The sequence below is a fragment of the Patella vulgata genome, chromosome 2 (assembly GCF_932274485.2).
Source record: "Patella vulgata chromosome 2, xgPatVulg1.2, whole genome shotgun sequence".
NCBI lineage: Eukaryota > Metazoa > Mollusca > Gastropoda > Patellidae > Patella > Patella vulgata.
Genome location: NC_065880.2, coordinates 25945519 through 25968610, shown reverse-complemented (window position 1 = coordinate 25968610; position 23092 = coordinate 25945519). Strand labels below are relative to the sequence as shown.

At 36.7% G+C, this 23092-nt stretch overlaps 1 protein-coding gene across 1 annotated transcript; it reads right to left on the bottom strand.

The window, feature by feature from the left end:
* Positions 1-2144: 2144 nt before the first annotated feature.
* LOC130010427 (protein psiQ-like) lies at positions 2145-19312 on the bottom strand. Its single transcript, XM_056099046.1, has 17 exons — positions 19195-19312; positions 18237-18356; positions 17626-17742; positions 15301-15411; positions 14404-14526; positions 13681-13797; positions 12059-12172; positions 11220-11351; positions 9338-9451; positions 8903-9016; positions 8292-8429; positions 7704-7817; positions 7461-7574; positions 7218-7334; positions 6028-6150; positions 4239-4274; positions 2145-2296 (listed from the first exon to the last, which is right to left on the bottom strand). The coding sequence occupies exons 1-17, from the start codon at positions 19247-19249 to the stop codon at positions 2145-2147; spliced, it is 1911 nt and encodes a 636-aa protein (XP_055955021.1). The 5' UTR covers positions 19250-19312.
* Between the last annotated feature and the right edge of the window lie 3780 nt (positions 19313-23092).

Here is a 23092-nt window from a genome sequence, read left to right as displayed (position 1 = left end):
GCATTTATCACTGACTAGATAGAGTCAAACACGTACAAGGCGTGGAATTGTACACACCCCTTACACAAATTCAATTCCAATCGATTATTGTAATCACGGAAAGTGCAGAGTAGTTGAGATAAGAACCGTTTCTCCTTTAGCTTACATCGAAAGACGAAAGTTCTTAAAATAAGAGTTATTTCCCCTAGGTCTCTTTTGGCTTACACCACAACATACTGTAACGTCGACGCATTTTCATTGCCCGTGTGCTTAAATTTAATGTAACAGAAATTCCAATTCTTTTTTTTTTGAGTGCCAAGCTGCAGATAACATCGTCAAACCATGTTCCCGGAGAAATGGTCACGGATTTGGGGGTTGTGAGAGAGAGAGAGAGAGAGAGAGAGAGAGAGAGAGTAATGGGGTTTAACGTCCACTCGACACAAATTAGGTCATTTCGGGACTAACATATGGTTTAATTTATTTCAATAATTCGCTTGCGCATAGAGGTCTTTAGCAGTGGGAGGAAATCGGAGGACCCGGAGAAAACCCACGAGGTTAGGAAAAAAATGAGATCGACCATACATGCGATTAAATCTTGAAAGAACACATTCTTTTCTTTATTGCATCTTGATAGCTCCCTTCATCTAAATTTTGATAATATTATAATTGCAATTATAATGCAAATTTATTTCTTTCTTGTCTGGCAGACTCACCCAACAACGCCTGGCACTGCAGGTCGTTGTCAACCAAGAGAATAATTTCACACGTGGTGATTGGTAATTTTGCTACAAAAGAAAATCGCCAGAGCAAACATTTAAGGTGCTGGCAGCGACCCTACTTATTAATTTCGATTTTTGTTCACCACAAACAACTGACCATTAAATAAAGCGAAAGCGGTTGTCCAAAATTTACTGGAACGTTGTTTGTGAACTAATTTTACGGATTAAAGTCAGCTACGCCTGTTAATAGTCGTAAAATCATAAATCATAGGATTTACATGGTCTCCTTTCGTTGTTTGTTGGTTAATATGGAATCATCATAACGTCATTATCAATTAGTTGCAATAGTATACCGAACCCAGAGTCCCCCATTCAACACCCACACTCACCCATCCCCGCCCAGACTACCCTACTCCCTGTACAAATGGCAGAAAAAGGTGATACATTGTTATGCACATTACAAAACTCGACTAGTCGGACACCCAATCGTCCAGACCCAATTACAGCAAGTGCTTGGGTGGATGGCAATGCTAATGTATTAAATATGGTTTCCAATATCATTACCTTTTAACATACCAACTTCAATTGCATTAGCAAGAGTCAAACGATTTGCCGGTTAATTGAACACTAAAGGTAACGATGTCGACTTATTAAATTAAAGGTTTAATTATGAGAAAAGCTCATAATAATTAAATGTTTAACCTGTTCAAGATATAACATTTCGATTTGATTCAATGACAATACTCATGGGTTCCTCAACACAAATATTTCAATATATTACTAATATAATATGAAAACTAGTAATTACTCATACTCCTCACAGTGTTTGGTTTGAGTATACCTAATTATAATCCCACTAAACACTGCTTTAACGAATGCAAATTTCTGTTCCAAATTATGACTGGTCAATGGTCCGATTAACAACCAATAGCTAACTGCGTTACAAAAGCATTACGCTTAAAACTAATTACGTGACAAACGCGGCTATCAAATTGAAAACAATGTAAACAATACTATTAAATACTGTTTGGAGACGAACATACTTTCACCGTTTTTAATACCTTAAAATCACTGTCCAAAGTTTTAGGGAAGACCCAGATTAAATGAAGGGCTGTCATGTTGCTGTACTTGGGATGGATTAGATTAAACGGGAAGAATAGACAAACTCCCACAAAAGCTCAAGTATCAGAAGGCAACCCAGCAATGGCCTGAGAGGGATTTCTCGGGCCATTGCTTCAGGAATATGATAATTACTATGCGCGCCATCACCTTTACAAATCAAATTGCGTATCGATTTCCAATACAGTACAATAGATTGCATTTCAAATCATTTGATCATTACAATATTTGGAATAAAGACCTTCAGACTGATAGAACGCCTCAATTTCAGTTGTAATCCCCAAGTTGTTTTTATCGTTACAAAGACAATGTAGAACTTAAATTCTTTTATTTCATTTCATTATACACAAGTATATTTCTGGTAATGTTTGCAACATTTGCTGTACAAGAGCAGTTGTCACTAACTGTTCCATCATCAAACGTTAACGAGAAAGTAGCTCCACCTGGTGTATGGCAATTTCCACCATTATCCATACACTCTGTAATTAAAATGGGTTTATAGCGGTTAGCCAAGTAAAACCGAGTACACAATTTAAAGTGGAATTATTCAAAACGAATGGTACCTATATATCATTAACATTTCACATGTGGTTAAAGATCGAAGTTGGACAACTGCGCCCGGAAATGTAGATACATCGCTCAAATGGTGTTAACATACGACGTAGTACGAGATTTGAATAAGAATGTCAAATCATTTCTTGCTGGACTTTGGAGTAACTCACATTAGTTTTCATAAACAAATGGTCAATATGTCCCCCGCCTTGCTCGTAAGCCGCCTTTCCACCCAGAAATCGAATATTCTCTGCCAATCAATATATATATATAAATCATGTAACACTCCGCCCTCTGCGGTTATTTGATGATGTAATGGAACCCATTTAACGTGTACTGTACAGTATTCCAATTCATTAATTGCACAATGTTTCCATCATTTCCTTTCTTCGACTAATGCTAGTTTTAAAGGCGATATTCGGCTGTTACGCTGTTTTCCATTTTATTAATCTAGTATTAGAATAGTTTCAGTTAAGCACAAACTGAAGTCTAACCGGTTTCACCTTTAATTAGCACACCTTATTTAACGCGAGAGGAACTGGCAGCCGCTGTAAATAAACAAACCAGCAGCATGTTCATGTCGGTCAGATAATGAAGATTAGTTACATAAATGTTTGTTTACTTATTTATGACGCGTTAAATTTAAAGTCGAAACGATTGAGTATTCGCTCGGGGTACACAGAGTTGAAACTGTTGATAAGGATAATGAACAAACTACTTTAATATGTGTAACTTGTAATTTAGGAGTGATATAATTACTTACTCAACTCTGTTACGACAAGACCAATGGCACCATTTGATTGTTTCTGGCATTGTTTTGTTGTACAGTCAGACACAGGCGCATATTCATTGAGACTAACACAGACTCCACCATTGTCACAACCTAAATTAAATTACAGAAACCACTTAAATAATGGAAATAAGATAAGTTGCCAGACATCGAAACATATGCCCATAGCATCTAAATTAAATAACAGACTCGACAGTGATGGAGTATACTCATTAAAGATGTATTTTCTTGTGTTAATAAATAAAATAGGAACAGGTTAATCGCAACCACATTATTTGGGGCGAATGAGTTAAGGTTAGGGCTAGGGCAACATTATTTGAACAGGGTCAGGGGTCAGTTTAGTTAACTAATTATCATTCTTTACAATGTTGCACCCAGGCCCGTAACTGAAGGGGGGGGGGGCAAAAGTTTCGCCACTCCGCCCCCCCCCCCACCTCCCCCTGTGAGAATATTGTTGACCTTAAAAAATAATAGATATACATTGTCCGTCAATTTTACAGCACCCCTGAGAACACTTCCCGCCCCCTTGCTGCTCTGCGCTAGTTACGGTCCTGGTTGCACCAATCAATGATTCAAACGTATTTAGGAGTTAATCGTAATTCATAAATACAATATTTATGACCCCTTCCAATAAAATAATGTCTTAAACAAATCAACAATTTCAATTCGTGTATTTAATATTACGAATAAATTTAATTAGAGTAATTTTGTGCAGAAAAAATCAAACACATTTCGATACCAGATTTTTATTTTTACTTTACAATGCTTACAATGACAATATCCATGTGCCTGTCAACACCATCTGGAAATAGGTCATACATCACCTACAGTTAAAATCTTTACTTACCTTCCGTAGTTGTCTGGAAACCAGTTCCACGGTTACTAGTAATACATGTTTGTACAATACAACCATTAGCAAGTGTTCTTGTGGCATTCAACGGTTTACAAGTGCCGTCTGAATCTTTACATTCTGAATAACAGAAACATGTTTATAACTTTGTCTTTGAGGGATGAAATATACTGTTCATGTGCAAACAAAATGAAGCTGACACTCATCGCATATAATGTGTGGTGTCGACTTAATGATTTACTACTACCGTCTGAATCTTTACATTCTGAATATGCAAAAACAGACACGGGTATATAAAGCTTTATTTGACCGGGTCAGTTATACAGTACGAATAAAGCGCGGCATTGGTCAAATATTATAATGTGTATTGTCTACTAGTGAAGGGTTGAAATAAAATGAAACCGGTTAAAAGGACAATTTTGGTGTCCACCAATATTACATATGTGATAGAACTGGTTAAACACATTCCAAATACAATTTTAATACAAAGACCTTTGCTACGGTCCACGCATAACAAAGATTTAATGAAAGAGAGAGAGAGAAATGAGGTTTAACGTTTACTTGACACAAACTAGGTCAAGTAAAGGAGAATGAAGCAGAACGCGATGACACGTACCGGAGCTGGGGTCATTACATTTCTGATGTTATTAATTATATCACCATTAAAGATACATTATGGGATATTAGATAAAGAGCTGGCAGTTCTCACTATAGTAGTTAAAAACTAGATAATGTAAAGGGAATGTGCTGAAAATTTCAGTCAAATTGATCTACTCTGAACCGAGATTTTTAGCGATTGAATTTTCGGCCTAGCCTCGATCATGACTGAAATTGTCTGCAAATTCCCTTTACATTATCTAGTTTTCAACTATTATAGTGAGAACTGCCAGCTCTTTACCTAATCTCCCATAATGTATCTTTAATCTAACTGAACGAATAAATACAATTCAATGAAAAGTTATTGTTTTATTAATATTTTTCTTTAAAATCATTTTTCTTTAAATTCTAATGTATTGATTTTGTGTCAGATATACATGAGTTACTTTTTTGTTGTTAAAATTTGAAGTTGGAAACATTGACATTTGCAATCATTTTTGGAATGCAGTTAATTACATATCCATTACTCATTACTTTTGAAATCGTCCATTACACATTACATGGCCATTACTTCAAAACATGTAATTATTACATTCAATTACCATGTACACCAACGTTGTCCTTTAATGAAAACGGGGGATACTTCATACAGTTACAATATTATGTGAGATATATTTTGCCCGGATAGCGCTGATATGAAATGGGGTTTAACGTCCTACTGTTCTGCTCCGAACTGGGCTAATGAAGACGGGAAAATGGCCAAGACCCCCGTTCTGCACCAATTAAAGTGGAAACCAGACTAACAATTTCGAGGAACTTTCTCGGCAAACGCGGGCGGGGTGGGGGATGGGCTTTAATGACCACTTGACACAAACTAGGTCATTTCGTTACTAACACGTGATTCAATTTTATTTCAATAATTCGCTTGCGCGTAGGGGTCTTTAGTAGTGGGAGAAAAACGGAGGACCCAGAGAAAACCAATTGACTCAATGACAGATCTTATGATACAGCGCGCACGTGCTAACCATTCGGCCATCCAACTTCCTTCTCGGCAAACACCGTGATCAAATCCGTACTCTATGATTAGTGAACCAGCGCCATACACACTGGGCCACTGTGGCTCGTAGGGGAAGATGGATATGATGATGTGTTTAGTCAGCTACAGTTCATGGACACTGATTTTTACTAATGAATTGTACATTTCGTTATCAGCTTGATTTTTTTTATATAAAGCTGATAGCCGTCTTATCAATGATTTCCTTTAGACATACCGGATACTGAGTTGGCACATTGTCCTGGCGAAGTCCACGTACTATTACACTTCTCTTTACTGAAAAGCTTTCCATCATTTGATGAGGTCAAAATCATTGCTCAGTGAGTGACATTAAATTGTTCTGTGATAAAATGGTAATTTGACTTACCTGGATCCTGATTGAAAAATCCAACACCCACATCTCGTTTCTCACATGTTTCTTTGAAACATGAACCGGGTGGATTGGTGCGACTGTAACCGTAATCTCGGCATACAGTACCATCCATACAACCTTGAAAAACAATTGTAATTGAATATAGGAATTAAAAGCACGTAACAATATTTCTGTCATTTTGAGACATTGGTATTTGCTATTTTAATTTTCCACCCACTCTTCGTCATTGGTTCCTACTCGTTGGTTCCATTCCCCGCAAGCTAATATGTACACGGGTAACAACGTTTTTTCTGCCATCCAATCGACTAAGCTTGATTACCTTGCCAGCTCCACCGGTGCCACACCTAACAAGGGAAAACTCTCAATGGTAAAAATACCAAATATTCTAGCTAGAGTAACCGCGAAATTATCAAGTATTCTAGATAGTTGGTTATGACAACTATTCCAAAAAGTAAAAAGTTCGTTGGGTGTAGCGTGTTATCTCATTTTTTAAAACGACAATCGACAAAGTGTATAAATAAGACTTTTTTACTGCTTTGTATAGGCTACACATGCTATGAGTTCCAAAAGTGAACTTTATCTCGTACATGTATTTGTTGCGTAAACAGCTTTCATCTACATGAATCATCTTGACTTCTGGATCTTGATTTCAAAAAGCATTAGTTAATAATGTTACCCAACAGGAACTACAAAAAAGGCATTTCTATTGCATCTTTACAATTTATACACAAATAATATAGACGCAAATAACGATGTCTAAATAACTTCCAACTAACATCTTAAATGAAATGAAGATATTTTAATAGTAACCCTACTAGGATCCCGAACAGATCTTATGCGCCCTGATCAGATGTCAGCTGCGGAATGGACAAGATTTGTGTGTCTAGTTAGTGAAGGTTTAAGTAAAATGTGGACTCACGTGACGAACTGTTTAACTGAAGTGTAAATAGACTGATGTTCTATATATTTAACAATCTTTCTCACTTTACTTTATATTTTCACTCTTATGTAATCTCATTATTGAGGAAATAAAGATAATCAATCAATCAATCAATCATTATTGTTAATTTATGAATTAGTCTGTGTTCTGCAAAGGGTTATGTCCATGTCAATATATATTACATTTAAAAAACGAAAAAAATCGGAAAATAATTAAGAAAGATAAGATAATTTTAACACATTACCTTCTTTGGTGAGATAATAGCCAATACTTGTAGCTCGACTTTCACATGTATATTCAAAACAGCTTTGTTTAATTTGATGTCCTAGATTATGGCAGTTATCGTTAGAATCTTTACATTCTGAAACAAAAAAAATAAATATATGAAAGTTTAGATGAAACAATTTACCTGGAAAACAGTGATTCCGCCATTTTGAAATGCAAATACTAAGGGAATTTTCGTGTGTATATGTATAATAATACTTACGAACTTGGGTAATTTTCATGCCAATAGCATTTCCATTCAGTTGACATTGACGCGTTATACAGCTCTGTGTACTGGTTTCATTCACAGCAACACACCCTCCATTAAACTCACATTCTACAATATACAATACAAAGTTCAGTTCAAGTCTCCCATCCTCATTTGAGGAACTGTTAATTCCACTGTGAAAGTGTATTCACTATAAAGAATATCGGTCCAAAATTATACGTGTAAAATTATACTTACGAACATGGATGGCGTTCATGTTAAGAGTATTTCCATTCTTTTCGCATTGATACGTTGTACATTTCTGGGTAATCGTTCCATTTACAGGAACACATTGTCCATTAAGCGAACAGTCTACAAAATACAATACAAAACTGTGTTAAATTTGCTGTTCGTTCTTTCGGCGACTGTTAATACCTTGTAAACCATAATATTGTGAACGTTAAATCTCTGAAAAGAATATCAGTCCAACAATACAAGAGTTCAGTTCCGTTCAGTATTTACAAAGATATGATGACTTGGTTGTGTAGGCCTATAATATGGAGAGTAGATTGTTCTCAGCCTCATCAGATTGTATTCAATAACTTTGGAGGAGATTCTTATCCAGTCTCACCAAGGGTTATTCAGTCTCTTCACGGCATAGTCATTATTGTAGATGGTATTTCAGCAAAGGCTATTGCGTTTTGTTGAGTGAGTCAATCCATCAATCCATGGGCCATTCTGCAGAAAGCAGACATTTTCTTTACATTTCAGTCGATAGTCGAAATAAATTTCACTTGGTGTTTTTTGTTTCGGAATAGTGTGTAAGTAGAAAAGACAAAATTTTACCTGCTTGTATAACATAAAATGTGATTCCATCTGTTCTGTTTTCACATCTGTATCTAATACAGCCAGATTCTGACAGTTGTTCTGTTCCAATTGTACAAGGTCCATTACTGGCGTTACTGTCGTTACTGGCAAAACAGTCTAAAACAAATACGTGACTTTTTCATACATATTTTTGTTTAATAGTATTATTAACTAAATGGAAAATCTGCAACCCTTTTAAATTATCATTGTGTAGAGAACATATTAACGCTGGGATGAATGATAACAAACAAAAGGGAACATGATACATAAGCTGATATTTTGACCGTATTGACCTTCCTTGGCACATCTTTAAATCTTGAAAAATCCCCGCCCGCTCGTGCTGCATTAACCTTGAAATTGTTATTCCAGTGGCAGGAATTTTGTACAAAAATCCTAAATTGCTCGGTGGCGATAATGTGAAAGTTGAATCTCAGAAACGGATAGCAGTACATAAATATTAATGCTTTGGTCGGGAGATTATTTACGGTTGCTGTTTTGTTTTCTTGATTAAATGTTGAAAAAACATTTTTATTTTTTTTATTACATCATTCTAGCAACCTGTTTATGTTTAGTATACAATTCGTACATACCGTTTCTTGTAATAGCCATACCAATTTCATTATTTTCAAAGACACATGTTCTGGTGATGCATCCCTCTTCTCTGGTTTGGCCAACTGGCACACACTCATCGTTATAACTACACTCTAAAACAGAAACAAGAACAATATATAATATAGTTTATCAACAATTGTAACTGTCCCTAGATGAATATACAATTAATCCCGTGAAGTTAAACAATATGGCAGCCGGTCTCTCATTTTAAAGGTCCTGGGTAAAAAGACTGAAATTGTTAAACAAAAGCCCATTTAATCCCGAACAAATGTAACTGAAAACTACAACATATCAAAATGTAGTATTATTCGATTGAATCCAAGTCCGACGATTATTTACTCTTTCTGTTTTAATTATATTTTTATGACATAATCTAACAACCCGTCTACGGTAAGTATACAATTCGTACATACCATTTCTTGTAACAATCATACCAATTGTATTACTTCCAAGAACACATGTTTTAGTGATGCATCCCTCTTCTCTGGTTTCATTAACTGACACACACACATCGTTATAACTGCACTCTTAAACAGAAACAAGAACAATATATACCATAGTTTAACAACAAATTTAACTGTGTCTAGATGAATATACATATAATCCCATGAAGTTGAACAATATGGCAGCTGGTCGCTTATTTAGAATGTCCCGGGTCAAATAACTGAAATTGTAACTGTTTCTAAACAAATGCCCATTTAATCCTGAGCAGTCAAAGGGAACTACGTAAAAATATAGTTTATCAACCACTCCTTATTTAATCCCGAACATATACTGGGAGTGTCCCAAAGGTTTCTGGCCTCCCTAAGTAATATGAGATTTATATGAAAATTGTTATCCCCCTTGACATGTTATTCCCCCGTCAGTGGCAGAAGAACCCTGTTTTTCATGTGATCCTACAAACTCCCCCAGGGCAATGATGGCCTATCATCCATCCCACATCTGCAGCCCTTGACCTTTTCCTGGGGAGCGGAAAAGGTCAGAGTGAGCTAGATTTGAAGCCACCGTCGTGTGCAACACTAACTGCTACTTGGGCGGTATGAACCAGAGCATTGTCCTGGAGCAGGTAGACACCTAGGCGAAGACTATGTCAGCGCTTTCCTTTGATTTGATCATGCAACCCGCCTATTCATCTGGGTAATAGGCTCCATTTGTGCCAGAAAACAGTGGAAAAGACCTTGCCACTGGAAGAAGTTATTTTGAACTCTTTTGGTGTTGGAGACGTAGCTTGCTTTCACTTCATACTGTGACTTTTTGTCTCTTGGTCAAAGTCATTCGGAGTAAAAATTAATGCTACCCAAGAAAGCACATCCTCGAAAGCAAGTGAGGAGGGCATGCTGTCCGACGGCTATATTTAGGACATTATAGCACGTGGATTTCATGTTTTGTATATCAAGCACATATTGAGATACATATTGGGGGTTGCAAACTTTTGGAACACCCCTCGTAGTTTATCAACAATTGTAACTGTGTCTGAATCACGGGAACTGGACTATCGTTTAGAATTCCCTAGAAAGCGGCAGTGGCCCAGCGTGTAAGGCGTCCTCTCGAATACGATGCAGGACTGGCGACCTGGAACGGGAAGTGTCTAGTCGATCAGCTTAGACAAAAGACCGATCCCCCGTGTAGAAATTGGTGGGCACGTAAAAAGAGAGAGAGAGAGAGAAATGGGGTTTAATTCGCTTGCACGTAGGGGTCTTTAGCAGTGGGAGGAAACCGGAGGACCCGGAGAAAACCCACGAGGTTGTACAGGCGACCCTACTCCTTGCCACGTACAACCGGGGATTCAATAACCACGCCAGTCGACTCAATGACAGACTTTATGATACAGCGCGCGCACGCTAACCATTCAGCTATCCAACCCCCCTGGCACTTAAAAAGGACCATTTACAGTTTTCATCCTAGCACACTGTATGAGGTATGACCGTCCTCAAATCACAGTCGGTACAGCAAAGTAGGTCGTTAAATCCCACTTAATCCAACTTGATCTAATATTAACAAGTAAACCACAGAGGAGAGAGAGAGGGGGAGAGAGGGAGAAAGAGAGAGAGAGAGAGCTTACATATAGCTCGACACAGGATAGGTCATTTAGGGACAAGTAACGTTCTGAACATTTGCCATATTTAAATCGGGACTTTGATGTTGTGGAGCACTATCCTAACACTTTTCAACCCTCGGATGTATGCTCCCAGGAAGCAGACTTTCAGTCGATAGTCGACATTAATAGCGCTGAACGTATTTTGATTAGGAATAGTATTTAAGAGGAAAGAGTGTGGTGAATAAACAACCATTTACCTGCTTGTATAACATAAAATGTGATTCCCTCTGGTCCGTTTTCACATCTGTATGTAATACAGCCAGACTGTTGTTCTGTTCCAATTGTACAAGCGTCATTACTGGCGTTACTGTCGTTATTGGTGGAACAGTCTACAAGAAGAATGTGCGTCTTAGAAAAATACCTTTCTTTAATATTATAATAAATAAATTGGGGATTATGCAACCCAACCAATTATTATTGAGCAGAGAAAATATTGATAAATGACAACAAAAAACGTCACGAGCGCTTAGATCAAAAGCTGTATCATTTTGTTTCTATTTCTGACACGTGTGTGTGAAATAGCTTTGTTTAACGCCCGCTTCCACCTAAGTGATATCGCAGACAATGTCTAGACACCAGTTTAACAAGTATTTTATAAGACGATTTTTATCAAGTTGACAGTTAACGACAAGTATTTAAATGGTGTCAGCCCCGCCCATCACCGTAAGTAATGTTTCTGTCTTGCTAGATTTATTCTCTGAAATCAAGAATTTTTATTCCTATGGCAGGGAGTTTGTAGAAAAAAACAAACTGCTGATCGTCATTTGAGGAATTTTTAATCTGTAACAAACTTCAATAATGTGAAAGTTGAATCTCAAATAGGAATATCAGTTCTAGGCTGGTAAGAGAACTTCCGTTTCATCTGACCCGTGGTTAAACAAACCCGGAACAAATTTATTTATATGGAAACTATAACATATCACAACGCATTATTATCGATTGAGTCCAAGTCAGTAGAATATTTACTGTAGCTCTTTTGTTTTCTTAATTAAATTTTATTACAACCCGTTTACAGTTAGTATACAATTCTACATACCGTTTCTTGTAATAGTCATACCAAATGTATTATTTTCAAGGACACATGTTCTGGTGATGCATCCCTCTTCTCTGCTTTCACCAACTGGCACACACTCATCGTTATAACTGCATTCTAAAAATTGAAATGAAATGGGGTTTAACGTCCTACTGTTCTGCTCCGAACTGGGCTAATGAAGATGGGCATACGCCATACAATGTGCTATGAGAAAAATTTCACCCGGACAGCGGCACTACGGCCTATTCTTATATCGAATTCCAACGGAATTTAAATATTTACTTTATATAATCGTGCGTTTAATTTACCAAAATCCCGGCTTTGTTTTGAAATTCACAGAGCAATGTATCCATAAGATTGTACTCTCGGTTATTAACTATATATTAATCCCTGTACAACTCCATTTTGAAATCCATGGAGAATGGAATTTTCTGACGGCATTTCGTAGATCGCGACCATGAACTAGCAAATCATCGCTTTGAATTACATTACCGTAAAAGGTATCATGCCATATGAGTTATTGTATGCTACACAGATGCAGTGAAAATGGTTAAATTTAGCACGAAACTTGCACGAGTTTTTCCAACGGTCTGCATAATTAACACACGAGTCCCAATAATACACGCAATCTGCGATGCCTCTTTTGACGAGTGATTTTTTGTTTTGAATACATTTTTATAGAGACGATAAACGATGTTTAGACATCCTGAACTATTCTTCTCAAGAATGTTTCGATTTTAGTATCTGTCGAATAAAAAAAAGTAATTTATTCAGGAATATTATTGACATGAACAGTCGGAACGTGAATTAAATATGGAAATTATTGAGAAGCGGTGACCTTTTTTCACATTTTTGTTGTAATCATAAAACTTTTAAAATGGACTAATAACCACAGAGCAATGGGACTAGACCCCGTTATGAAATATGATCAATTAAAATTATGAAATAAAGTGTGTTTATTTATAAATGTTAGCCACGAAGTTGCCTATAATTGACAGGGATGTAATATAATTTATAAAAATATATATAATATACAGGGTATTTACAATTATGGCGTAATGATGATGTGAGTATTTGTGTAATCGGTGATATATTCATTGTGAATTAAATTTAGTAGACTGACATTCAATTGTTTCCAAATTAATGTAATTGTCATCAGTTGCTATTTTTGTTGCGCTGTTTTGATTGCAACACACGTTATTGTCAAAATTCGTCAACCGTTACGCCCTCCCCCCTCCCTTTCAACTTATTACGATGGTTTAGCCCGTCGCGTGACATGTGCAATGCTGTGATGAACACAGTCGAAAATACAAGCAAAAACATTGACTTTTCATAAGATAACCTTTTTTTCGTTGGGATATTTAATTCTGCAATGAATTTCATTTAACGTAAGGTGATTTCAAAGACATAGGCAAGGTTTTTTTTTAAGTAGTTTGTTCACGACGGTTCAGATAGTGGGCGAATATATACAATAATGGGAACAATATGGGAACCGGTGACTCAACTATCTAAAATCAAAACAGGAAATAGTTCGTATTTGAGATGATCCCCTATAATTATTGTATTCCAAATCATTTTTTATTTCTTTTTCTGAATTAGAAATCAGAGATTTTGAAAGCACTCACCAACACCGTCAGTTATAACGCCAAGCGAACCGTCTGAACCGTGAACACATTTTCTGGTCAGACAACCCTGTTTATCTGTATCATTAATAGCTAGACAACCGCCATCATAAGGGCAATCTGAATAATAATACAACAAAACATGAATTATGACACTGACATAGAGCAAAAGTAATCAACGTTCAAGGCTTCTCAATGGCTAAGTCTGTCATTAGGGATGTCATTGATTCAACTGGCGTGGTTTCGATTCCCCTTTTGTAGGTGACAAGGAGTAGGGTCACCTGTCCAACCTCCGGGTCCTCCGGTTTCCTTCCACTGCTAAAGACCCCTAAACGCAAGCGAATTATTGAAATAGAGTTGAAACATAACATAGTCTTTAGAAATGATACTGAATGGAGTTTAAAGGCCTACATTTCTGTACCGGCTGGGCTAGCTTCTTTAGATTGAGTCATTGTTCAGATAAAACCGACCGTGTTCTACTGTTGAAATAACACATCAGATCAACTTAATTCAATATATTAGTTAGCTTAAAGTCAAAGAGGATGTGTTTAATTCTCAGTATTCGAATCTGGATTTCTCTATTTACATTTAACAATGATTTTATAATTCCTCCAATAAACTGTACTTTATATATATTCATATTGTAAAGAATCGTAAGTAAATCTATCGCAACTATAACAACCTTTATACAGAGCTAAGAAATAAAGAACAAATAGTTAAACATACCCATTTGTGTTATGTAAAATCCAATATATCCAGATCTGGATTCACAGGTCTGTTTAATACAACCACCATGACTTTCTTGTACATAACCCATTGGTCTACATATATTATCATTACCCAAGCAACCTGAAAACATTGTATAATATGCATATGCTCTATACTAATTATATCACCATAACAAATAATAAACCACGTTTTATAATTAACGTGTACATATTGCCATATCCAGGACCATCTTCACGCATGGGCACCTTGGACAGTTGCCCGCGGGCCCCACAAGAATAGGGCTCCCTATCTTTGCCGTACAGCAGTATTTCTCATATTTAAAAACGTGGATTTTGTTGTGTACCAATACAATAAATACAGGTTTAATAATATCGACCATTTATATTTTTATTGATGTAAGTGGTTGTGTAGTTGGGGACTCGGTGCCCTGGCCATATCCACCAAAAGTATAATAATCGTATACAGCTGTATGATATTTTTTGTTCCGTAAAAATCATACGGCTGAAACCTTTGGTTGTCCCCCTTATTGGCCTCTTATAGAAGCAAATTTCCTGTAAACAGCCACGATCAAACATGATGAGGTACAATTTTTATCCAGTTCCATCCAGCCCTATGTATGATGTATAACTTACATTTAAATGGAGTTTAATGTCCACTCGACACCAACTAGATCATTTGGGTTTGCCAAATAAAGAAACACTATAGGATTAGCCGATCGACCCTATTCCCTGACCCGCGTGTAAAAACGGATTGAATAAACACGTATTGATAACAGGTTTCAGACCACTTATGATCTTCCTGACTCCATTAGTGTTAAATTCCAATGGAGTTGTTTTGATCCAACGATGCAAACCCACAAGACAAGTGTTTAAATAAAACCATAGATAAACTTACTATAGGTAGTTTGTAAAGAATATGTTGTACCCTCTTGAACACAGGTTTTATTATTACAGTTTTCTACAACAGATTCACCAACATCCAAACAATCGTTTCCGTTTGAACAACCTTAAATATACAGAATACATTTTTGGCTAATATAATAAAGCAAAATCTGTAACATTATATCCAATTTTCTTTTGATACTATATAGATTCTTAACTCTAAACTCATAAATAACTGTAAATGTAATCTGATCATGTGGTGTTCTCCAGGGATCCATTTTGGGGCCATAGCTATTTTCAGTCTATACTACTTAAATGGATCACAAAATATGGGATAAAAATCACGATGACAGCGTCATACTGGTGATTTGTCCTTAATATTACCACAAGGTCTGCTCTACGGCATCTTGAACTAGGTATTATTCCCGTCGTGCATTAAAAAAAATGTCACCAATTGCTAAAACATTTTTCCTTTTTAACTAATGTTTGTTTCAAATTTAACTTAGATGTGTAAGAAACGTATTACGTAGATGAGCCTGTTCCATTTCCGTACAGTACGGTACAATTCAATGTAGCAAAACTATCATTTGATACGTAAAATATACACATATTTTTATAACTTATACGAAAGGGTTGTTAGTAAATTGCAGTTGAGCAATGCTGTTACATTACATCATATAACCGTGTTTTAAATATCTGTAGATACGCAGTGTTGGATTTTTTATAAAAAGAAAATGGTAACATGTTTCAGTGGCAACATATTTTGCTCAGCAAATAGATATATTTATGCGATAATTTATCATTCTTTGAACAACTAAAAATTTCATATATCACACCAGACTGTTCAAATAAGTGGCATATTATTTATTATTAATATTAAAAAAAGTAAAGCATAACTTGTTTTGACGGGGTTTTTTTTAAATTGTAATAGTGTGCACTACCCAAGGTGACAATCATTTGACCACCCACATATATCATCCAATCACACAGTTTGTACGTGGGCAAGCATATTTGAAGTAATAAGGGAAACACAAAAGCCCGTAGCCAGAATTTCAGTCGATAAACGAGCGCATTGGTCCAAAATTCAGACGCAATTTTCGTTTGGTCACAATCATTGGGTTGCGGTAACTGTCTGAAGCTATTATGTCCTCTTCCATCATCGGAAAAGACCTGCCCAAATCAAGAAATATTTCTCGCTGAGAGTCTGATTTGTCTCACTGTACCTCAAAAGACACAAATGCGCCTTCTGGTGCTTTGGTTGTCCTCCCATTCCTGCACCAGCTCTTATTGACAGGTTTTTTTTTAGAAATATTTTTGTCTACGATATCAGCCTCGGTGGAAGAGGACGTTAATCAATGTACAAGAAAATCTCAAAGGTATAGGTATAAAACCGATAAATGCATTATTATGCACATACAAATGAATGTTTTTGGGCTATTTGTTTCTTTTGAAGATGTACCCTGTGGTGTTATCCGGTCCCTTATACCAAATTTCAAAGGCACCCATACCCCCATAACCAGCAACCTGAGCCCTGTTTCACGAAATTTTAACTAAAGATAAAATCCAAATTTTAGTAGATACTTCAATTTTGATTGGCTATGCACTAAAATCAATTTAATATTATCCAATCAAATTACTAAAATTTGGATTTTATCTTAGTTAAAATTTCGTGAAACAGACCCCATGAACATAATGTTACTAATTACATGTATACGCTGCTTCATCATAACATGGCAAATTTGATATCTGAACTAAAGATTTTGAAGTCAATACTTCATTTGCAGATATGCTCAGTGGTGATAAATGACCCCTTATTACATCTTCGAGATACCGCCTATACCCGCAATACATGGAGCCGCGAATCCAAATTTAAGAATATTATTCGTAACTCGATCTGCAATATATGAAAGCATCAACCAAAGTCGTTTTTCCATGGTATACGGTATTAGGGTAGAATGTCAATTTGTTTCACATTTTTATTTTGCTTACGAATGTTGAGTTTGGACGCAAGAGACAAACTCAGTAATGCTTTATCAAGTCATACTTTTGGTGTGTATACTTTCTTTTGGACGTCAGTATATGTGCAAGACGTTATTTACCAATTTGCTCTACATAGAATGAAGCGTGCTGTCATCTGTGATTTCTAAATCACATTGAGTTAATCTTGACTGGTCTAAATTTATCGGACAGTACACTCTATACCCGTAATCTTTCTTTGTCTGGGATTCTTTTTAGATTAAATAAAAGTACGAAGGAGCGGAGGAATTTCCTATATATAGCCCTATGTATATAAGCCAATGAAATCATAAGATCAATCAAACATAATTAAACTACTTACCGCCTTCTGTGATATAGAAACCAATAAAACCATTTCTCTGTTCACATGTTTGAGTTACACAGCTAGTGGTTTTGTTAACACCAATATCATAGCATTGTCCATCACCAGACCCGCATTCTAAGATACAAAATATTAGGTTGTGCCATATGGTTTTATGAGGTACGTGGTCACCATATATTTTGGACTGGGTGGAATTGATTTGCCGCATATATGTGTCGGTGAATAGGTTGTGTTGGTTTTATTTACATGAGAGGGGCTCAAAAACGCTAAACCCATGAGGCAAAGCGCATAAGTACGTCCACTTCAGTTTGCCCCACGGTTTCAATAGTTCAAGAATTCCAGATACTTTTCAATATATACTTTACATACAAACGGCCGTCATGTGGGTTGAGATATATTAGTACTTTTAGGGCCAAAACGAAGGCGTAGTCAGTAAAATCCGGTCGACACCGTTACGAACCCACCTTATTTTGTACAAAATTGGTTAACGTGTCTAAAATACCAATTAGTATTTCAATGGCTTATATGCAACTATTTCAAAGTGCGAATTAAAGAGAGGTAGTTTATATAACCATTTAAATTGAAAACTACTTTGATTTGAGAAAACTTACTTATAGATGTAGGGGCATATCCTCCGTTATCACAAAAATACGTTATGCATGGTCCACTAGCAGTTGTCATAAATGTTGTATTATGCGCATGTGATACTCCTCCAACTTCACAAGGGGTATCTGAAAATAAATATAAAATCATATGTGTTTACAGAATGCAAAAAACAGGAATTAAATTATATAATCAATGTCAATGGTGCGGTACGGATGGACTGGCAAGGGACAATGTAAAGTTGTTCGGATGGGTGGAAATACCTGGCACATTGGCGTACAAGTGAACGACCAATTAATAGTTGGAATTCGAAATAAGAGTAGGCCGTGGCGCCGCTGTCCGAACATAATTTCCCTCATAGCACACAGTTTGTGGTATGCCCGTCTTCATTATCCCATTCGGTGCAGAAAAGTAGGACGTCCAAACACATTGCATTTTATTTACCCCAACCTAAAGCAAATATGATTTAAATTCCGTATATAAGGAGATACGCATATACATATATACCGCAATATTAAAACATCATTTCAAATACTGTACGGACAACGGGCCAATTTTATACTCGCGTGACGTTTTCATTCAAATGCACATGGTGGCCAGTGTCTGTTCTGTAAGTTGGTAATGGATTCTCCCCCAATCAAGTGAGGTGATAAACGAGGATAAAAAAAAATAAGAGTAGTTTCCTTCCGATTAAGATCTCCAATGGTCTCGAGTAATAAATTGTGTAATATATTGAATTACCACTAGGACTAACGTCCTCGGGCAATATCAATATATTACATAATGTCTCGCTCTCGACCATTAAACGACAAATACCAGGGGGTTTTTTCTTCAAAAAATAAAAAGAAAAAACACAAAACGACTAAACATAAATTCAGTTCCATCAGAAACTAACAGGCTAGGTCTGGCATGGATCTGCACACATGATACTGTTTGATTACTTATTCAAGACAATTGATTGCTTACCTGTACCGGCCTGAATGGCGAGTGGAAATAATGCCAGAATAACCCAAAACAACATCTTGATGAATGGGTTCTTTAAGTTCTTCAAGTTCTTCAAGTTCTTCAACTGCTGTTTTTGTGGCTGGAATATGTCTTATATAATGTCACTCAATACGTCACAGTCTTATACTTTTATATTGATTAATATATCTATTGCAATCCCTTGAAACAGATTTTTGAAATATTAGTCAGAAGACGCAACAGCTTTTTGCCATTTGACATCGATTATCTGCCTGCCTTAAAATTGATCTGAATGTAATTTGTTGAGATGTGTTCATAAAAAACATGACATACTTTGAAATGTATTTACATGTCATATTGTTCCAATCACTGTAACATAAATATCATGATCAATTGTTTTCATTGACGTAAGCTTTAATAGTAGACCTACGAAAAGATCTTTATATATACAGGAGATATTTTTCTGTTAAAATAACTTCTGTAAGACAAGGTCGCCTACGATGAATAATTTTTTGTTCTAGTATAAGAATATTTTAAAATATCTACAACAATAATCCGATGTATGAATAACAACCGGTATAATAATAAAATATATTTAAATTCATATCGCTGTATTAACTTCCATATTTGAGAATTTTCTAAATTTACATATTGTAATGGACGAGAAAGTTCCTTTCAGATTTTCCGGCGTGGTGCAGGACGGAGGGCCTGCGCGCATATCAGACCGTAACTTCCTGGATTATGGGCCCTGGATGTACGAAAAATCGCGTGTTTAACTCGTGGTCTCTCTATGGGTAACAATTTGTATCCGATTTTAAAAACCGTTCAAATACATCACCGTTACACCCTAATGACGGCTGAGTTCGAATTTCGTGAAAATTGGACTGACATAATGACCGCTCCTCGTATGCAAATAGTGTAAAAGTATGTAATATCAAGGTTGTGGACCCTCTAGATGTCGCAACTTTTATCCGATTTTGATGAAACCTGAACTGTATGTCTATATCCCAAAGATCTTGATTCCTGTCGATATTATCGCAGATGGGACAGTAACTTCCTGGATTATGGTCCCTTTTTCTACAAATAAAAAACGCGTTTTTAGCTTGTGGACTCTCTAGAGGTCACAATATTTATCCGATTTTTAAAACTGTTTAAATATATCACAGTTACACCGTAATGGGGGTGAAAATCGGACAGAAATTGCCCGACAAAATCGGACCCCGGAAAAATGGCCGCTAATAGAGTAATACCAAGGCTGTGAACCCTCTAGAGGTCACAATAATTGTTATCCGATTTTCATGAAAGTTATCATGTATGTTTATATCCCAAGGATCTAGGTTCCTTTCGATATTCGCGCATTTTGGACCGTAACTTCATGGCTTATGGTCCCTGATTGTGCGAAAATCGCTTATTTGTCTTGTGAACCTTCTAGAATTCACAATTTTTATTCAATTTTGATGAACTTAAAATACATGTTTATATCCCAAAGATCTAGGTTCCTTTCGATATTCGCGCATATCGGACCGTAACTTCATTTATTATGGCCCCTGTTTGTACGAAAATCGTGTTTTGGGCTTGTGGATCCTCTAGAATTCACAATTTTTATCCGATTTTGATGAAACCTAAAATACATATTTATATTCCAAGGATTTTGGTTCCATTTGATATTGTCGCTTGTCGCACAATAACATACTGAATGACCTGGCGCCTGGTACGTTCGGGCATTTTTATGCGCGAACTTTTAGGGTTTTTTTTACTGGCATGCGCACAGGTACTATTTCTTTTTCTTTTAACAAGTACCCAAATCGGGGATTTCGTGCGGAGGTAGTTCGGAGGTAAACAGTCTGTGAAGTACAACACTTGCCACTGTACCTGTGTATCGCTAATTATAAACCGAATGTGTGAAGACAGTTCATACATATCACTCAAAAATTTTTCAGTACAAACTCAGTTGATTCACGCTCGATTTGCTACTAAACAAACCCATCGGTTTATTTTCTCAACAGTGTGACCCGAAGTGACCGCGGATTTATTGACCTTGTATGAACTTATCCATAGCTATATCCTTACACCGAGAGAAATTATCTAGTCTCGGTGAAAAGAACCATGGTCATCTGGTAGAAAATTACTTTTGTATTTTTTGGAACGGAAAACAGTGTTTTTAGAAGCAAACTAACCTGCCGCACATGAGGAAGTCATTATACTAATAATAAAAGGCGAGACCTCTTTTTGCGGCGCAGGCTTATCACTGAGTAGTAAACCGTCCACAAACAATAATATAGGAAGCCTAGTGGCAAACAATGCCAAAATAGTGTTTTCACTGCTTACAGAAAACTGAAATTTAAAAAAAAATTTTTTTTATGAGGGTGACCCTCCCACACACTCCCTATCGAGCTCCCGCTCGGTCTGCGCAGCCTCATGCCTGGCACATACTGTCAACATTGTATATTTTTCCGTTTCCGCCCTTCCCCCCCACAATATATATTTCACGGCTACGTTGCGACAGTACCAGCATACCCAGTTGTTGACACCCATTACATCACTCCTGTCTAACAAATCATAAAGCTGTGGTGTTACGGTGGCGGCATAGTATTTCACCGTAACACCACAGCCACTCTAACCATTCATAATACATCTAACTATCCCTTTACAGCACTTCACTCCCTACACATTTCCCCTCGTCCTACTTTCCCAAACGTCAACAACACATCTCATACATCCAGTTCGCTGATTAACCCTTGTACAACGTCTACTGGATTATGGCCCCTGATTGTAAAAGATCGCTTATGTAGCTTGTTCTCTGTCCATCTCTTGCAAAATGTGAGCGTATCTTTCATGAAAACTGCTTTTCCCATAGGCAAATGACCACGTTTTAAAATTACTCCCGTATTGTTTGTTTTTTCTCTTGTCATTCGCTTATTGATTTTTTTAAGTTCGTTAGGTAAGGTGCGTTGGAATGGGAAGAATTTGAATTGAAATATAGAAGACGTAATGAGGTTGATGGTTTAGGTAAGATCATATTCGTGGGGCTATTCTGCAACACATGTTACTGGTTTCAATCACATCGCTATTTTCCCATCTAAATATGGAAACATAATAATGATCATAGACAGCTTAGGTTTAAGACACTTACGTTGATTCATCGAAACATTGGTCTATTCCTTAGATCAAACACGATAGTCAATAACGAATATACAAGATAGAAAATTTTGAAGATGTTTTTAATAAATGGTCATACTTTCCCCACAATCCTATGATATATTCATTTAATATTCGTGTATATTAAAAGGCATGATCATTTTCACCGAGAAAAAAGTTTTGTTGTTTTTAAAATAACCATATTAGTCCGGTGGCTGAAGGGGGGAATCGCCACCCGAGCTGTGAATTTATGAGACCAAGTTTTTCTAGACCAGTTTTTTGCGTAGATTCCGAATCTGGGTGGTGATCAGGCGTTTGAGGGGGCGTTTTCGAAATATAGAGGGTTAAATGTCTACAATTGGTGGGGGTGGGGGAGGGGGAGATGTCATTATGTTGACGTAATATATTAATAAAACATAAATTCCTAAGACTGCCCATCTATAAATAAGTGTTTATGATGCCCCTGGACAACTGTTTTGATTTGTGGGGAGGTGGGGTGGGGATAGCAGGTGTGTGTGTGGGGGGGGGGGGTCATCATGTTGACATAATATATTAATAAAACATAAATTTCTAGGACTGCCCATCTTTATATAAGTGTTCATGATGCCCCTGGACAACTATTTTGATATGTGGGGAGGTGGGGCGGGGGTAGCAGGTGTGCGTGTATGGATGGGGGGGGGGGGGTACAATTGGCAGGAAGTGAGTTCACGTTGATGATTTTCTTAGAGCTTGGTAAAAACATTACTTTTTAATTCCACTGCAC